At 40.7% G+C, this 17,400-nt stretch overlaps 1 protein-coding gene across 4 annotated transcripts in view; it reads left to right on the top strand.

Moving 5' to 3' along the window:
- The window catches only part of RPRD1B (regulation of nuclear pre-mRNA domain containing 1B), a 77,329-nt gene that overhangs the window by 38,534 nt on the left and 21,395 nt on the right, over positions 1-17,400 (top strand). For 2 of the 4 annotated variants that reach the window (XM_074347264.1, XM_010960745.3), the window contains one exon: positions 3,692-6,340. The exons of 1 other annotated variant lie outside the window; for it this stretch is intronic. In XM_074347264.1, coding sequence (XP_074203365.1) covers positions 3,692-3,841 — 150 coding nt within the window. In that variant the 3' untranslated portion in view covers positions 3,842-6,340. Of the gene's footprint in view, positions 1-3,691; positions 6,341-17,400 lie in introns of those variants that run through there. One more of the 4 variants, XM_074347262.1, reaches the window with a different exon arrangement.

The following is a 17,400-nucleotide window of genomic DNA, read 5'->3' on the forward strand; positions in this document are numbered from 1 at the left end:
TCACCTCTGCCACCGCCCTGATAGAAATTACGCATCAGCGGGGAAGGAAAAGGAACAGAACTACCTGGGTTTGCCTTGTCTTTTCTTGTCTAAGATTGGTAGTGGAGGAAAAGGCAAGTGCCTGAAGACGAGAGTGCAGAAAAGAGCCACGTGCAGCGTGGGTGAGGTGAGTCAGCCAGCAGGGAGAGAGGAGTGATGAGCAGGTGCCGTGCAGCGGTGTCATCTGCTGGTACAGACAAGGCGGGATTCCGTACCAGGCAGGGTAGCGTGCGCACTAGATTAAAGGCTAAGCCCTCTCTTACACACGAGAGTAAGGTATTTTAAACAAGGAGCACGTGACTGTCTTGTCACATCATTTCTCTGAGTGGTACTTGGTGTAGGGAAAAGACTGTGGGATGCAGCACACTTAAATGAGTCAAAAGGATCTGAGCGGGTCGCACCAGTTTGAAGTTGGTTTTCATGTTATGAAAAGGAGAAGCCTGGATTCCTGCCGAGCGCGGGAGCAGCTGAGGTTAGGAACCTGACAGCAGCAGAGCTTGGGGCCTGCACTTGACAGAAGGCAGTCTAGTAGATTGAGAGAAAAGATTCTTGGATTCTCCTGAGCTCTGTCTCCTTTGCCCATCCAGACCTAAGAGAATAGCTGGAAAGACAGCTGTGAGGGAGTGACCCGAACGAGGGAGTGTAAAAGGGGGGGGGGGAATTGGAGGCAAGTGAAGGCTGGATTTTGATTTGGGAGAGAGTTTTATTTGGATTCACTCTTAATTTTTTTTGTTGGTCTGTGGCAACATTATAATGACTGTATTTGGGAAAAGACTAAATTTAATTTTTAAAAGTGGGGGAGAAGAGGGGATCACAGGGGCACTGCTGAATCTATTTAGGGGACTCTAAAGTTACTGTAGCTTCAGTTTGACTCAATCAGAACTTGCTGTGAATTCTAACCTGCTCATCTCTCCTCAAGGCATTAAGGTAGGTCATTCAACTGTCCTGGTTAAGCAGGTACGTGTTTTAACAGTTTTAGAGGCAGTCTTTATCTGTATTTGGATATTGAGAGTATGTACCTAGTCACAGATTGAAATGTCTTGGTCCATAGGTCATTTTTTAAAAAAGCTATCTTTAGAGCAGTTTTAGGTTCATAGCAAAATTAAGAGGAAGGTGCAGAGATTTGCCGTATACCCCCATCCCTACACATTATACTGTACATCTCCCCCACTAGCAACACCCTGCAGGTGTGGTACATTTGTTACTGTTGATGAACCCACAGTGACACATCATAATCACCCAGAGTCTAAAGTTTACATTAGGGTTCACTTTGGTGGTGTACATTCTGTGGGTTTGGGCAGATGTATCAGTCTGAGGATCACCCGAGAGCGAGGCGCCTGGGATTCTGATCCCAGGTCAGCTCATTAGAGACTCAGTACTATTTTCAGACTGCTCTTGAGGAATTCCTTCAGCTGAAGTGCTCTGTGGCTGCCAAGAGTGGATGGCTCCAAGTTCAGGTGGCTTTCATTTGTCAGCTTTGGTCAGAGGATTTGGGCGGAGAGCATGGGGGTAATTATTCAGTAATTATTTCACCCTTTTTGTACCTAGAATTCAGAAGAAGTTAGATGAATCCATGTCCTGTAATAGAGAATTGATCTCCTCTATTAATTTCCCATGAGGTCTATAAAGCCAAAGAAGAAAACTGTTTGTAGAGAGGACAGGGAACCTTGAGATTTCAGACCCTCAGATTTGAAATGAGTTTTCAGTTTCAAGAATGAAAGGTGACTACTTCATGTGGTGTACCTGTATGTGATGTTACATTTTATATATTGTTAATTCATCAGGCAGCTGCGTCACACCCACTGTTTACAGGGCACTGCTGGGCATGGTGGATGCTGGGTGAAGCAGATGGGCCTGGGCCTGGCCTCCTCAAGCTTACTAGTTTGATGGGAAGTCACTATTAATGATTTACTTAAGTCATTATTTTAGTTTTATTACATCTACAAATGAAAGAAATGGGATACTAAGAGAGCTTATTACTTTCTTAACTTGTGCCTTGTATCTTCATTTGATGGCTTTTGTGAGCAGCTCTCATTTCAAGTGGAAGGGTGACTGCCTGCAGTGATGTGGGGCAGAGCCTCCCTGCCCATTTCCCTGATACCCCCTCTCCCACTCCTTGCTTGGAATTTTTGTTTACAACTCAGATTAAGTGTTCTTCATTTAACCTATTTCCTCACTTATCACTCTTCCTAGGAGTGCTAAAGCTTGTGCCCTCAAACCCTTTGCCTCCCCAAATATGCATAAGGTATCTGGCATGAGGGAATCTGGAACTTGAAGAAAAATCTTACAGGAGGTCTAATTCCTTCATTTGCAGATAAGGATGGATGAAGGAGGAGAGGGAGCACGTCCACAGTCACACAGCAGCTCAGAGTCAGAGCCAGAACTAAACCCAGAGCTTTGAGAATCAGCCCCGTGCTTTCAGCTACATTCCTGCAGGAGAGGCTATAGTCAGCGAGGGCCCAGCCTCAGAAACCTCCCTGTCTTTGCAGAAACCCCTGCGGGGATGGGGGGTAACAGCGAGAGGAAAAAAAGTCAAACCCCAAGAGAGCCATATACCACAGAACTGACAGGGCCAGGATTATTATTCCATACATTTACCAAGAGGACCTTTAGTTGTGAGCTGAGGAAAGAAAATAGTATATTTATTCCTGTCACCAGGGGAGTCATATTTCAGAGGAACATAGAAATCTAACCTGTATGGAGAGAGCACCTCAGAGCAGCCTGTCAGGGGCGCAGATGCACACTCAGTGTACAGGAGGGCTCCGGGGCCAGCGGAGATGGGGACAGATCTCCTGGATGAGCAGGAAGGACTTTTCTTGAGATGTGGGACTCAGCAGGTAGGCAGAGGAGTGGAGTCAAGACTTTGCTGGGACCAGAAGAAAGACATCCCTCGGGCTTGAGGGGAATTCTGTACAAACGGCCCGTGCAGGCTCTGGCCCTGGGAAGGCTGTGAGAATGCATGTGGGCAGGAGCTAATTTTAGAAGACCTGGACTTCTGAGCAGTGGTGGAGGTAGTGCTGCCATGCCCCACGTTCTCAGAGCAGTGACTTGATGATAGCTGGGCTTGTGGAAGGTAAGTCTGGCACGTTGAGGGGAGACCACTAGAGGGCCTCATCAGGGACTTGCAGTTACTCAGGTGTGGAGTGAGGAGGTTCTGGACACAGGCGGGGATGGTGGGAATTTGAGCTTCCATAGTCCTTGACTGCGAAAACAATAAATCTGGGCTAATCTAAGTTTAACACACAAAATATAACTTCATAGTCATTTTTCTAGCCCTGTCTAGGTAGAGCCTTCAAAATAATTGTAAAGCCTGAGCTTTGCAGTTTTATTTTATAAAGCATTTTGAAATAGATAAGAACCAAAGACACTGCAAATACAAAACGTCACTTTTTTTACTTCCAGATCTCAAGTGCTAAGTTATATACCGTTTAATTCACTGTTGCCGGTATTGAACTCTCGAGTTTCCTTTTTTATATAAAGTTTTGCCTTTTGAGTGTTTGAAAACCCATGGATTATAGTGTAGCTGAATGGGGGAGGGCGATCTGGTGAGGAGCATGTAGGGCAAGAGGGTGAAAGTATCTGTGTTGGCTCCTTAAACCTGACCATCAGCACACGCAGACTTAACTGCATTGTCTTCTCTTTGTCTCCTTAGGAATATAAACAGAAGCTTGCTCGGGTAACCCAGGTCCGCAAGGAACTGAAGTCCCATATTCAGAGCTTGCCAGACCTCTCATTGCTGCCCAACGTCACAGGAGGCTTGGCCCCCCTGCCCTCTGCTGGTGACCTGTTTTCAACTGACTAGGGCAGGTGTCATGCCCCAGATTCCCATCTGTACCAGCAGAAAGAGGGCAAGTCATGGTTGGAAATAACCTAGTAGCCCCTGGTTGTATCACTCTTTCCGCCTGCCCCCCGAGCCTCAAGAAAGAACCACAGATTCTGATTCTCCTCTCCGGCCTCTCCTCTTGAGCACAATTCATAGCAGTGGCAAGTGGAATCCAGTTTAGATTTATATTTGGAAAGAACTGTCTCACTTCATGTTTCCTTGCCCCTGTTGGTTTTCCATTCTTTTCCATTCTCTGTCTACACCCAAGAAGTTATGAAAATCATGTGTACTTCTGGAAGCTTTCAGAAGAATCTTGTCCCTTATGACAACACTGTGTCATGCAAGCAGCCTCTCCTTTCTGAGTGGGGCTTGTTCAAGTTCAGTACAGGCTTCCACTGAGGGACTCAGTCTGGAGCCGTTGGCTTTCCTGGCTGCCACCCCAAAGGTTGGAGTCATGACTGATAAGCAGCTTCGCCAGAAAGACTTTGCCAGGTCTCTGCTTCTCTCTTACCAGGACTTCTAGCAATGCGTAGACGAAGGTTAGGTGCATTTGCTTTGTGAGCAGACTAGAGAATCCAGCGAAAAGATTCAAAGCTGATCTGGGACATCAAGTCACAGTTCAGAGACAGACTAACAGGGATCACAAGCATGAGTTAAACATGAGTTACTTGCTTTGGGTTCCTACTGATGACCCTCCCAGGCTGCACTTATCTAGGGTTCCACCCACTGTCAGAGAGCGCCTTCCTTGAAACATGGTCTTTGCCCAAGTTGGTTGTGAAGGCTGTTGTTAGAAATGGTGCTGGTGGGCCCCCAAAGCTAAAGGCATACTGGGAGCCCGGGCTCTGCATGGGTGTTGCTTTGACCCTTTCCTTTGGGGAGTAGGGTGCACACTAACGTTTAATTTGCGGTGTGGGCACATGTCCACGGCATGGTGACTACACTTGAATCTCCCCTGCAAGTATGACACTGCGCATATGTGTCCTTCAGTTCACACCACTGCACGTGTCCTTGTGCCCACAGCAGGAGGAAAACTTTGCATCAGGTGTTACTGAATGTTCATCTCGGGAAGGGGGAAAGTGAAGGATATTAATTGGGGGTTTTAATTCCATTATCATGCCAGCTGACATTATGACTGTATAAGGTAGTTAGAGAGGATTTTTACCTTGCTTTTAGTAAAGGTTAGACCTGCTGACTATAAATCATTCTAACTGGGCAGGCTTATTTTTGACATTGGAAAGGGCAGAAAACAATTTGCCCCAATAGTGTAATAGGAATTGTAGCCCAGAGGCTGAAGTCCAAAAGCTATAAAAAGGAATTCAGAGGAGGGGGCTTCAGAACTCCATTATTTTGAGTTGCTATTTTCAGGATTACCAATTGGAAAGCCAATTACATGGAATTTTACATATTCAACGTGTTAGAATGGAATGTATGTTTTTAAAAGTGTAACAGACTTCCCTTCAAAAAGCTCTCCTGCCTGCCATGAAGTGAAAATGCTGGAAAGCCCTAGCAGGTATGCAGTTTAACTCTGTGTAGAACCTAGTAGCATTTAAGCTATTTTTCAGATTGAATACAGACTGTGTTTTTTGCGTATTGACACTGCCTATTGTCCTGCCATTATTAAATTAACGAGTCTGGAAGTTTTTCTCCCAGAGGCCATAGGGCAGTAAGTGACTTTACTCAAATTGCAAAATAAATTCCAGTCTTTGCTGTTTCTGTGCAAAAGCCCCCTCCCCACATGGTGTGCTGCTTCAGTCCTGTGAATGAGCTTGCTTCTGAACAGACCCATCCTGGACATTCTCTATGCTTTCTTTCAGCAAGAAAGCAAAATTTTACCAGCCACAAACCAACCAAAAAGGTATACTGGTTATTTGCTCTGATCAGCTAGATGAAAATGTTACATAACATAATGGATTTTGCCCACTGCTGTGTTTTACCTGATTGAGTCTCTGACCAGCAATTGGTGCATAATTATTACAGCAGGAGCAAGAAATGAAACCGTAGCAATTATGTAAATGAATGTGTTGGCTTCTTAACACCTGTTACTTGTGGACTTCCTGTGAGGAAGTTAGTTCTATTTTTGTTTTTCAATGAAATGCTCTTGTTTTTTAGATCTTAATTCTCCCACATCGTCCCCAAGTGTGCTTATTACTTCATTTGTTTAATTTAAATGAACCTTTCTCCTTGTACGTATGAGGCGATCTGGCGGGGTGGGGTGGGTGGTTTTTGTCTTGTGTTTTTTCCTTTATTTAGGGCATCCGTTGGCCTCAAAGACCTTTCCTTTAGGTCATGTTCCTCAGAGAGTCTTCACTCTTCCTTTGTTTTTTGTTTTGTTTTGTTTTCTTAAAGAATATTTTTAAAGCTTAAATTTGTATATTAATTTAGGACTTTATTTAGAAGTATAGGCTGCCATTGGCGGTAGCAGTATATTCTGAAATGTCTCATAGATATATATTTTTGAATAAAGATGGTGTTGCTGAACGACAGCGTGTGCTGTTTCTTTTTCCTCCTGTGTTAGGGAACACCCAGCGCTTTCTTTGTAAGCTGTGGGTAAAGTGACACCCGCAGAGATTGTGCTGTCTGTACAGAATCTCTTAGGAGTTTCTGTGACTGTTAGTGGCCCATAAATAGTATTTTTGGATACTTTCCAGGGGGTTAATTAGCTTAATTGGCCAGTCCACACAGTACTCATAGTTTACCTTATTGTACAGAACTGGGACAAATGGAGAGAGGTTAAATGACTCTTTCCCGAGTACCACACAGTCTCTGACAGATTAAAACTGGGAAGTTCTTTGATTCCAGTGCTTTTGTTCACACCACTAGGCCTTCTGAGAGAGATTTGATTTTGGCAGTACAGTGAAAGCCACTCCGATCAGTAAAAAGAAAAATGTGAGATAATTGCAAACTCAAGTAGTATGTCTTTTAAAAACATTTTTGTGGGTTTCTTTTCTACTTTCTTTTTACCTTTAAATTCAGTTGGTTGCAACTGAGTATTATTGATTACAACTCAAAATAATAGGAAAATGGTTTGAAGTAGCTTCCTTTGAAGCAACTGATGGATTTAGAAGGATGGTTTTAATCTTTCTACTGGGTGAGGGCAGCATTTCTGAGAAGTAGGGTTACCCGTTTATCCTGTTTATCTCATGATGCGAACTGCAGCAGCCGTAGTCCTTCAAGGCTAAATGCAACTCAAGTCAAAGTCCAGATTTGGGAAGTTGAGACTGCATTAAACCAACTTCAGTCTTAAAATATAAAGGTTGAATATAATATGTGAGTCTCAGGAGACTAGTTCTCCTTCTGTGTCCCCAGGTTTCGTGGCCTAGTTAATGTCTTGCCTCCTTCCTATCAATAGTAACTCCGTAACTCCTCTGGTTTAATTAGCACTTCAGGCTACAAAATGTGACTCTGAGGTCCTCAGAGCAGAAGCTAGAACTGCCCAAGGGTTCATGAATCTGTCAAAATGCTTAACTTTTGTGACTAGAGCCATGAACTCTCTGTGTGCCCCTCCTGGGTGAGGTACTTTCTTCTCTGGGCCTCAGTTTGCTTATCTCTGAAATGTGCTGGTCTGAGTTATTTCTAGACACCCTGCCAGCCCTAAAGCATATGGTAGTTGTGTTGCAGAAGAATGCAGGACTGAAATCAGAGTGCTGGATGGCATGTCCTAGGTTCCCAGGAGTGTTTGTTAGATAGATTCATAACGTCATCATTGTGCTGTGTACACTCAACTTTCTTAAAAATATATATGAAATCCTGAAGACTGTAGACCACAAGGATCAGAACGTAAGAGACAGTGCCAAGACTAGGAAGATGAAAGTAAACGCGGTAGTTCACTGTCTGGGCACAGACAATCTACATGTGGTTTAGTTGAACTCAACGAAAAAGCTACTCTTCAGCCTGGCTTGCTATCTTACTTTCTCCTAAGATCATTCATCTAGCTAAACTCATTTCTCATCGCCACCTCCGTGGGATTTTCCATTTAAAAATCATTCTTCCACTCTGAAGCACAGATACAATTAAGAATCCATTCTTCTCCTGTACAGTAGATTGGGACTCACACAGCTTTATCTAGTGTTGAAAGCCCAGTTTGTTCAATTTTTTAAGACTCTGAAATAATTATTTTGCATTAAGAATTCATTTCTACCACTGGTTTGATAAATATTAAAATGAGCAATATGAATCAGAACTTAATACTTTTTATGAATAAGAGGCAGCTGTGGAAAGTGATAACCCCCATCTTCTGATCTCTCACTGTGATGACCTTGGTCAAGTCCCTCAGCCTCTCGGGACCTCAGCTGCTGCTTGAAGGAAATGAGTGAGGTTAACTCACCTCTGAAGTCCTTTCCAGATCGAAAGTTCTGCAACTAGGCTTTCAGAGTGTTTCTTGCTCCTGAGAATCAATAATACTGTACTCTGTAGATTTTTAAATGACAGTCATCTGTATGAACTCTTAAGAAATTGATAAATCAGAGTCGTTACAAACATACCTATTAATAACTTTAAATGATGTTTGTTAAAAGGGCCTAATGCCATGTCTGGGACAGATCGGGCTCAGCAGTAGCTGTTACTATATTCAGTAATGATTGCAGGTATTTAAATGTACATTTAATGAGGTTAAAATGGATGTTTTGGAGAAAGGCGATAATAGATACCACATATCTATATGGTATGCTGTATTTATAATGGAGATGGTCAGAAACCTGTAGCCCTCTTACACTCCCTTACCCACACTGAGGGTATAAAAAAAGTTGAAGGAGAGTTTTGGGTGGGGATTTCTTTAAAGAGAGCCGTTTGTGTGTTTGGAATCTCCTAAGGGAGAGTAGTGGCTGCCAGCTGCCCCTCACCTCACAGATAGAGAAAGGGCCTCAGTGGAGCTTAATTTGCATCCTCTAGAGGGTGACAGTTCCATGGATTAACCAGACCTTGGCCTGGAAAAATCGAAAGGGTGAGATACCAGTGGCTGTCTGCGTACTTTGATGATGGAGCAAAGGAGTGGTGTCTCAGCTGAGTGCAGCCTTCACTTCTGGAGCTGATTGGGGCAGGGGATGCACGCGCACCTCCCGAGGACCAGATGGGGGCTGTGTGCAAGAGAGCTGGCACAGGGTCATCTCAGAGCCTGACCAAGAGGCGAAGTTTTCCTCCAGGAGGTGGACTTAGACTTCCGACTCACAGTGCTGACAGTGGAGCAGAAAGCAGAGCCATGGGGGAAGGCGTCACCCCTGAGATCCCTGGGGGATGAAGGTGGGATGACTGGGAGAAGGGAGAGGATGGATGAGCCATCCTGGGGAGCATCGGAGGAGCCCATGTCGGAGGAGAAAGATGCAGTTAAACTCTTGCCAAGCTAGTGCCCAGTCACCACGTCTCAGCTAAGCATTTTTTTCTTGCTTTGCCTTCCTTTCCTCACTCCCATGTCCCGGTTCCCATGGAACCATCAGAAACCTTAATACACAAGGAAGATCTCACTTCCCTGATGCTGGCTTCCCGTCTGCAGGAGGCCCAGAGAAGCCTCAGCTTCAGATGATAAGCCATTTTGATCATAACCAGGATTGGACATTTAAATTTTTGAACTGAGACTACTGTTTTGCACCTTAACTGTTACCACAGAGTGATATTATTGTTGTTGTTGTTGTTATTAAATAAGATTGACTAGAGAAGTTGTAGAGGCCTGAGTTTGCTTCTAGAGTTAAGGGATACACTTACAAGTTGGATTGCAAGGGACAGTACGAGACAAAAATACAGTTGCTTTGTGATTATAATTCCACAAGCCTCCTTGTTTATCGTAATGGTTACACACATGATTTGTTTTATGGCCTTTAATTCTTGATTCATTGTTTCATTTTTGTTAAAAAGTGCATTTCCACAAGTTCAATTTGTTTCTTAATTAATAGGTTCAAGAATTATGTGTGTATTGAGCACAGTTTTTTAAGTTGTCATAAAATGCATGATATGAATTTACCATTTTAGCCATTTTAAAAGTGTATGACTAGGGGGTCAGTATAACTCGGTGGTAGAGCACATACTTAGCATGAACGAGGTCTTGAGTTTAATCCCTAGTACCTCCACACAAAAAAAGAGAAAAGGGGGAAAAGTGTATGATTCAGTGGTATTTAATACATTTACAGTGTTGTGCAACCATCACAAGCTAGTTTTAGAATATTTTCATCCCCTTAAAAGGAAAAGGAAACCCCATAGTCATTAAGCAATCACTCCTACTCCCACGCCCCTGGGAACCACTAATCTGCTTTGTGTCTTTATGAAATTGCCTATTCTGGATATTTAATATAAATGGAATTATACAATATGTGACTTTTTGTGTCTTTTTGTCCACTCACCATAATGTTATCAATGTTCATTAATGTTGTAGCATTTATCAGGATTTTATTTTTTAATGGTTGAATAATATTCCATTGTATGGATATGCCTTATATCCACCAATATTTATCAGTCAGCTGATGGACATTTGAGTGGCTTTTGCCTTTTTGGCTATTGTCAGTAGTGTTGTTATGAACATTCTTTTTTTTTTTTTTGAACCTAGCCTTAACTACGCACCTAGCCCTAACCCTGAACCTAGCTATGAACATTCTCATACAAATTTTTGTTTGAACACCTGTTTTTTGTTTTTAACAGAGGCACTGGGGATTGAACCCAGGACCTTGTGCATGCCAAGCACACACACTACCACAGAGCTATACCCCACAACCCCAAACACCTGTTTTCAGTTGTTTTAGATATATGCCTTGGAGTGGAAATGCTGGGTCGTATGTTAACTCTATGTTTAACTGATTGTGGAACCACCAAATGATTTTCCACAGTGGCTGCACCATTTACATTTCCATCAGCAATGTACGAGGGTACTAAATTCTCCACTTCTTTCCTCTATTAGTCAGGGCTTTCCAGAGAAACAGAATCAACAAGAGGTTTAGATAGATAGATAGATAGCTAGATAGATGATAGATAGATAATTTCTTTTACAGAATTTGCTCACACAATTGTGGAAGCTTAGTAAGTGTAAAGTCTGCAGAGTAAACAAGCACCTGGAGACCCAAGAAAGACATACAGTTTAAATCCAGAGGCAGTCTGCTGGCAGAATTCTTTCTTACTCAAGAGGAGTATCAGTCTTTGTTTCATTAAGATCGTTGACTGATTAGATGAGACCCACCCACATTGTGGAAGGTAATCTGATCTTCTCAAAAGTCCATCAATTTAAATGTTAATCTCATACTAAAAACAACTTCACAGAAAAATCCAAATTAATGTCTGACCAAATATATGGGCACTGTGGCCCAGCCAAGTAGACACATAAAATTAACCGTCACATTTGCCAACATTTGTTATTTTCCATATCTAAAATTACAGCTGTATTGCTGTCCTAGGGCTCCATAAGAAAGTACCACAAACTCGGTAGCTAAAAACAGCAAATGTATTGTCTCATAGTTCTGGAGGCTAGAAATCCAAAATGACGGTGTTCACAGGGCCACGGTCCCTCCAGATCCCTAGGAGAGGATCCTTCATTGCCTCTTCCAGCTTCTGGTAGCCCCAGGCATTCCTTGGTTTATGGTATCGTAACTCTAATCTCTGCCTCCATCTTCACATGGCCATCTTCCCTCTGTGCCTTTGTCCAAATCTCGCCCTTTTATATGTACCCAGGTCATATTGGATTAAGGTCCACCTTAATGACCTCATCCTCGCTTGATTACATCTGTAAAGATTGTATTTCCAAATAAGTTCACATTCACAGATACTGGAGGTCAGGAACATTTTGGTGGGGAGGGGGACACAATTCAATCCATAACAATAGCTATCCTAGGGGATATGAAGTGATAGCTCATTGTGGTTTTGATTTGCATTTTCCTAATGACATTGAGCATCTTTTCATGTGCTTACTGCCCATTTATAGATCTTCTCTGGAGAAATGTCTATTCAAGTCCTTTGCCCATTTTTGAATTGGGTTACCTCTGTTGTTGTTGAATTGTAAGAGTTCTTTATGTATTTTGGATACTAGATCCTTACCAGATACATAATTTGCAGATATTTTCTCCTATGATATAGGTGTCTTTTCACTCTCTTGATGGTGTCCTTTGATGTACATAAATTTTAATTTTTGATGAATTCTATTACCTGTTTTTTTTCTTGTGCTGCTGGTGCTTTTGTGTCATATCTAAGTAAACACTGCCAAATCCAATGCCATGAAAGTTTATCCCTATGTTTTCTTCTAGGATTTTATAATTTTAGCTCTTACACTGAGGTAACTGGTACATTTTTAAGTTAAGTTTTGCATACGGTGTGATGTAAGGGTTCAGCCTCATGCTTGCACGTGGATATGCAGTTATCTCACCCAGCACCATCTGCTGAAGAGATTACTCTTTCCCCTTGAATGGTCTTGGCACCACTGTCAAAATCTTGAACACTTTTAAAGGTGAATTTAAAGATTAAGTAATGGATTGTGTCTTGATCAATTCGGGTCAACCTTTTCCCAGTTCGACTTTTCATAAAATCTTGACAGAGCCTGACTTCCTGGTAGAACTATAAAACTCAAAAATACTCATGAACTAACGCCAAACACAATTTTCTTAAACTGTCTCTAACAACTTTTAATGAAGTCACCGTCTATTAGTTAAATGATATTTTGAAGTATAAACCAATGGTGAAAACAACTAGGGTAGGGATTTTCAGTTCCACCCAGGAAGGATTAAGTGCTATGGAACTTGCCCTCCATCATAAACAACTAGAAAAGCAGACAAAATATATAAAACAAGTATTTTCAGACATTGGATGTCAGGAAGCACAGGGCTGTGAATCCCTGAGAGAAGGAAACACAGGTAGAGGTGATTGCTCACCTTATTCATTTAGGATGTTTCAAATCTTCAGCACAGAGATGTGGAACCAGAGGCCCACTGTATCACCGAATTGAGGACACAGGGATCAGAGTTCAGGAAGGCTGAGGCAGCTAAAATTTACAGGGAAAAACAACAGAGAGGAGGTAGCTGCACAGAGACAGAGCTCAGAAAATCCGCGAGGGTGCCCTTGACCCTTAGGTGAGTTCTGATCAGGACATGTGTGGGATGAAACTCCATGCAACCAGAGAAAGGAAAAATAGAAAGAAGCAGGTCAAGTAATTCCAAGGGCTCACAGAGGTCTAGGGATAGTTGAAGTGTCTGCTAGCCAGGCTAAAGAGGCCTTGTAACACAGTGTGTTGGATAAAATCTTAAGAAGGTTATGCCTTTGTAGTGACAGGCAGACTAGTCCTAGAGTAAAGACTGCTTTTAGCTTGCCGTAAAACAAGCTTAATATTAATCCTGAAACTGATCTGCAAGTGATGTAACTGCTTGGCAGAACAAAGTCCAGCATCATTTAAAAAAAATACACAAAACTCAGCACTAAACAACATAAAATCTATTATGTTTGGCATCCAACAACAACCACAAAATCACCAGGCATGAAAAGAAGTAGAAAAATATGATCAGAACCAGGAGAAAAATAATTCAATAGATCCAGAATGACACAAACGATAGAATTAGTTGAAAAGACCTTAAATAATATTATAAATACTTAAGGATATAAAGGAAGCCATGAATATAATGAGGAAAGACACATGATACATATTTTTTTTTAAATCCAAATCAAATTTTTGGAGAGGATGCATAGAAATTAAACTGAATGGGATTACCAGCAGAAGAAATGAGAATTTGCAGCAGAACAGATCAGTGAAATTACAGGCATAGAAATAAAACATGATTCAAAATGAAGCACAAAGAGAAAGTGTCAGAAAAGGAATGAACGGTATAGCCTATGAAACAATACCAAGTGTAAAAAATACGTACCAGGAGAGGAAAGAAAGAGACGGAAAAAATATTTGAAGAAATAATGGCCATTCCTCAAATATGATGAAAATGATAGAGGCATGGGTCCAAGAAACTCAGTGTCCTCAAGCAGAATAAACATGGAAAAAAAATTACATCCCAAGACACATCATAGTCAAAATGCTAAACCACTGATAATGAATAAAAAGAAACACATACAGAAGAATACAGATCAGAGTAGCAGCAGACTTCTTGTCATAAACTGTGCAAGCCAAAAAGGAATGGCATAACATCTTTACAGTGTTGAATGGGAAAAGAAAAATATTTAGAATTCTATATTTATCAAAAATGTCTTTCAAAAATGGATAGGGGTGTGGCCAAGATGGCAGAGTAGGAAGACCCTGAGCTCACCTCCTCCCACAGGCAACAAGATGGGTAGGATGGGGTGAAGATGCAGTATAGTCAGGACCCACACCCCCAGGTAGGTGACCCACAATTGGGAGGATAATCACATTTGCAGGGGCTCTTCCTTAGGAGCGAGGGGTCTGAGCCTCACATCAGGCTCCCCAGTCTAGGGGTCCAGCACCAAGAAGATAAGCCACCAGAATGTGTGATTTTGAAGGCCAGCAGGCTTGCATACAGGAGAGCTGGAGGGCTATAGGAAATAGAGTCCTCTCTTAAATGGCTAAACTAAATGAACCCAAAAATTTCCACAAGACACATTATGATTAAACTGGCAAAAAATTAAAGACAAAGAGAGACTCTTAAAAGCAGCAACAGAAAAGCAACAAGTTACATAGAAGGGAACTCCCATTAGACTATCAGCTGACTTTTCAGCAGAAACTTTGCAGGTCAAAAAGAAGTACCATGATATATTTAAAGTGATGAAAGGAAAAAACCTACAAGGAAGAATACTCTACCCAGCAAGGCTGTCATTCAGATTTGAAAGAGCGACCAAGAGTTTCACAGACAAGCAAAAGCTAAAATAGTCCAGCACCACTAAACTGACTTTACAAGAAGTGTTAAAGGGACTTCTCCAAGCAGAAGAGATAATACTACAACTAGACATATGAAAATTACAAAAGGAAAAATCTCATTGGTACAGGAAAACATTCAGTAAAGGTGGTAGATTGATCACTTATAAAGCTAGTGGGAAGGTTAAAAGTCAAAAGTAGTAAATCATCTATATCTACAATAAGTAGTTCAGGGATGCACAAAACAAAAAGGTGTAAAATATGTCAAAAACATTTAACATGGGCTGGGGGAATAAAAATGCTTGGTTGTTAGAATGTGTTTGAACTTAAGAGATCATCAACTTAAAATATACAATATATATGTGTGTGTATATATAGGTATATATAGTTATAAATGAACCACATGGTAGCCACAAGCCAAAAAGCTGTAATAGATACACACACACACACAAAGAGAAAGGAATCCAAACATAGCACTAAAGATAGTCATTAAATCACTAAGGAAGAGAGCAAAAGAAGAAAGGAACAGAAAGGAACTACAGAAACAACCAGAAGACAATGAACAAAATGGCCTCAAGTACATACCTATCAATTACTTTAAATGTAAATGGACTAAATGCTCCAATGAAAAACATAGAGTAGCTGAATGAATTAAAAAAAAAAAAAAGACCCATGTATATACCACCTACAAGACTCACTTTAGATCTAAAGACTCAACACTACTGAAAGTGAGAGGATGAAAAAATGGATTCTATGCAAACAGAAAGTAAAAGAAAGCTTGGGTAGCAATGCTTAGATAAAATAGCCTTTAAAACAAAGTCTGTAACAAGAGACAAAGGACATTATATAATGAAAAAAGGAACAATGAAAAGATATAATGATTTTAAATACATATGCACCTAACATAGGAGTACCTAAATACATACAGCAAATCATAGCAAACAGAAAGGGAGAAATTGACAGTAACACAATAATAGTAGGGGACATTAACACCCCACTTACATCCACGGACAGATCATCCAGACAGAAAATCAGTAAGACACTGTCCTTGACCGACACATTAGACCAGATTAACTTAATAGATATACATAGAGAGAGAATATTCCATCTAAAAGCAGCAAAATAGACATTCTTTTCAAGTGCATATGGAACATTCTTCAGAAGAGAACACATGCTGGGTCACAAACAAGTCTCAGTAAATTTAAATAGATTGAAATCATACCAGGCATCTTTGCTGACCATGATTATGAGACTAGAAATGAACTATAAGGAAAAAGAAAACAACATAAAACACAAACACATGGAGGCTAAACAATATGCTACTAAACAACCAGTGGATTGCTGAGGACATTTTTAAAAATACCTGAATGGAAGAAGATATTTGCAAACATTAGCAAAAAGGGGGTTAATATCCAAAATATACAGCTCAATATAAAAAAAAAACCTATTATAAAATGGGCAGCGGACCTGAATAGATCTTTTTTCCAAAGAAGACACACAATTGGCCAACAGACACATGAAAGACGCTCAACATCACTAATCATCAGGGAAATGCAAATCAAACCACAAGGAGATGTCACCTCACACCTGTCAGAATGGCTGTCATCAAAAGAAAAACAACAACAACAATAAATAACAAAAGTTGGTGAGGAGTCGGAGAAAACAGAACCCTTGTGCCCGGTTGGTGAGAATGTAAACTGGTGCAGCCACCATGGAAAACAGTATGAAGTTTCCTCAAGAAAATAAAGATAGAACTGCCACGTGATCCAGCAATTCTACTTCTGGGTATTTTTCTGAAGAAAACAAAAACACTAATTTGAAAAGATACATGGACCCCTATGCTCATTGCAGCATTATTTACAATAGCCAAGATATAGAAGTAACCTAAGTGACCATCAATGGGTGAATGGATAAAGAAGATGGGATATAGATGTACAATGAAATATTACTCAGCTCTAAAAAAGAACGAGATCTTGCCATTTGTGACAACATGGGTGGACCTAGAGGGTATTATGCTAAGTGAAATAAGTCAGACAGAGAAAGACAAACACATATGATTTCACTTATATGTGGAATTTAAAAAACAAAGCAAGCATAACAAAACAGAAACAGACTCATAGATACAGAGGTCAAACTGGTGGTTGCCAGACGGAAAGGTGGTTGGGGGAATGGATGAAATAGGTGAGGGAGATTAAGAGGAACAAACTTCCAATTATAAATAAGCCATGGGATGTATTGTACAGCATAGGGAGTATAGTCAATAATATCGGAATAACTGTGTGTGGTGACAGGTGGTAACTAGACTTATTGTGATGATCATTTTATAATGTTTAAAAATATTGTCACTATGCTGAAACTAATTTAATTTTGTAAGTCAATTTTACTTTAATTTAAAAAGAGAAGAAGAAAAAAATGAAGGTGAAAGAAAAACTTTCTCAAAGCAACAAAAGCTGAACTAATTCATCACCACTAGACCTGAATTATAAAAAATATTAAAGGAAGTTTTTTAGACTGAAGAAAAATGATATCAAATAGAAATCTGGATCTACACGAAGGAATGGAGAGCACTAAAAATGACTCCACAGGGAAGTATATAATTTTTTCTTATAATTTAAGTGTCTGTAAAAGATTATTGGCTGTTTAAACAAAAATAATAATGTACTGGGGTTTTATAACATACAAAAAAGCAAAATGTATGACAACAATAACAAAGTCAGAAGGGAGAAAAATGGAAGTATTTTATTAAAAGGATCTTATAGTATTTATGAAG

This window comes from Camelus bactrianus, chromosome 19 (genome assembly GCF_048773025.1).
Source record: "Camelus bactrianus isolate YW-2024 breed Bactrian camel chromosome 19, ASM4877302v1, whole genome shotgun sequence".
Taxonomy (NCBI): domain Eukaryota; kingdom Metazoa; phylum Chordata; class Mammalia; order Artiodactyla; family Camelidae; genus Camelus; species Camelus bactrianus.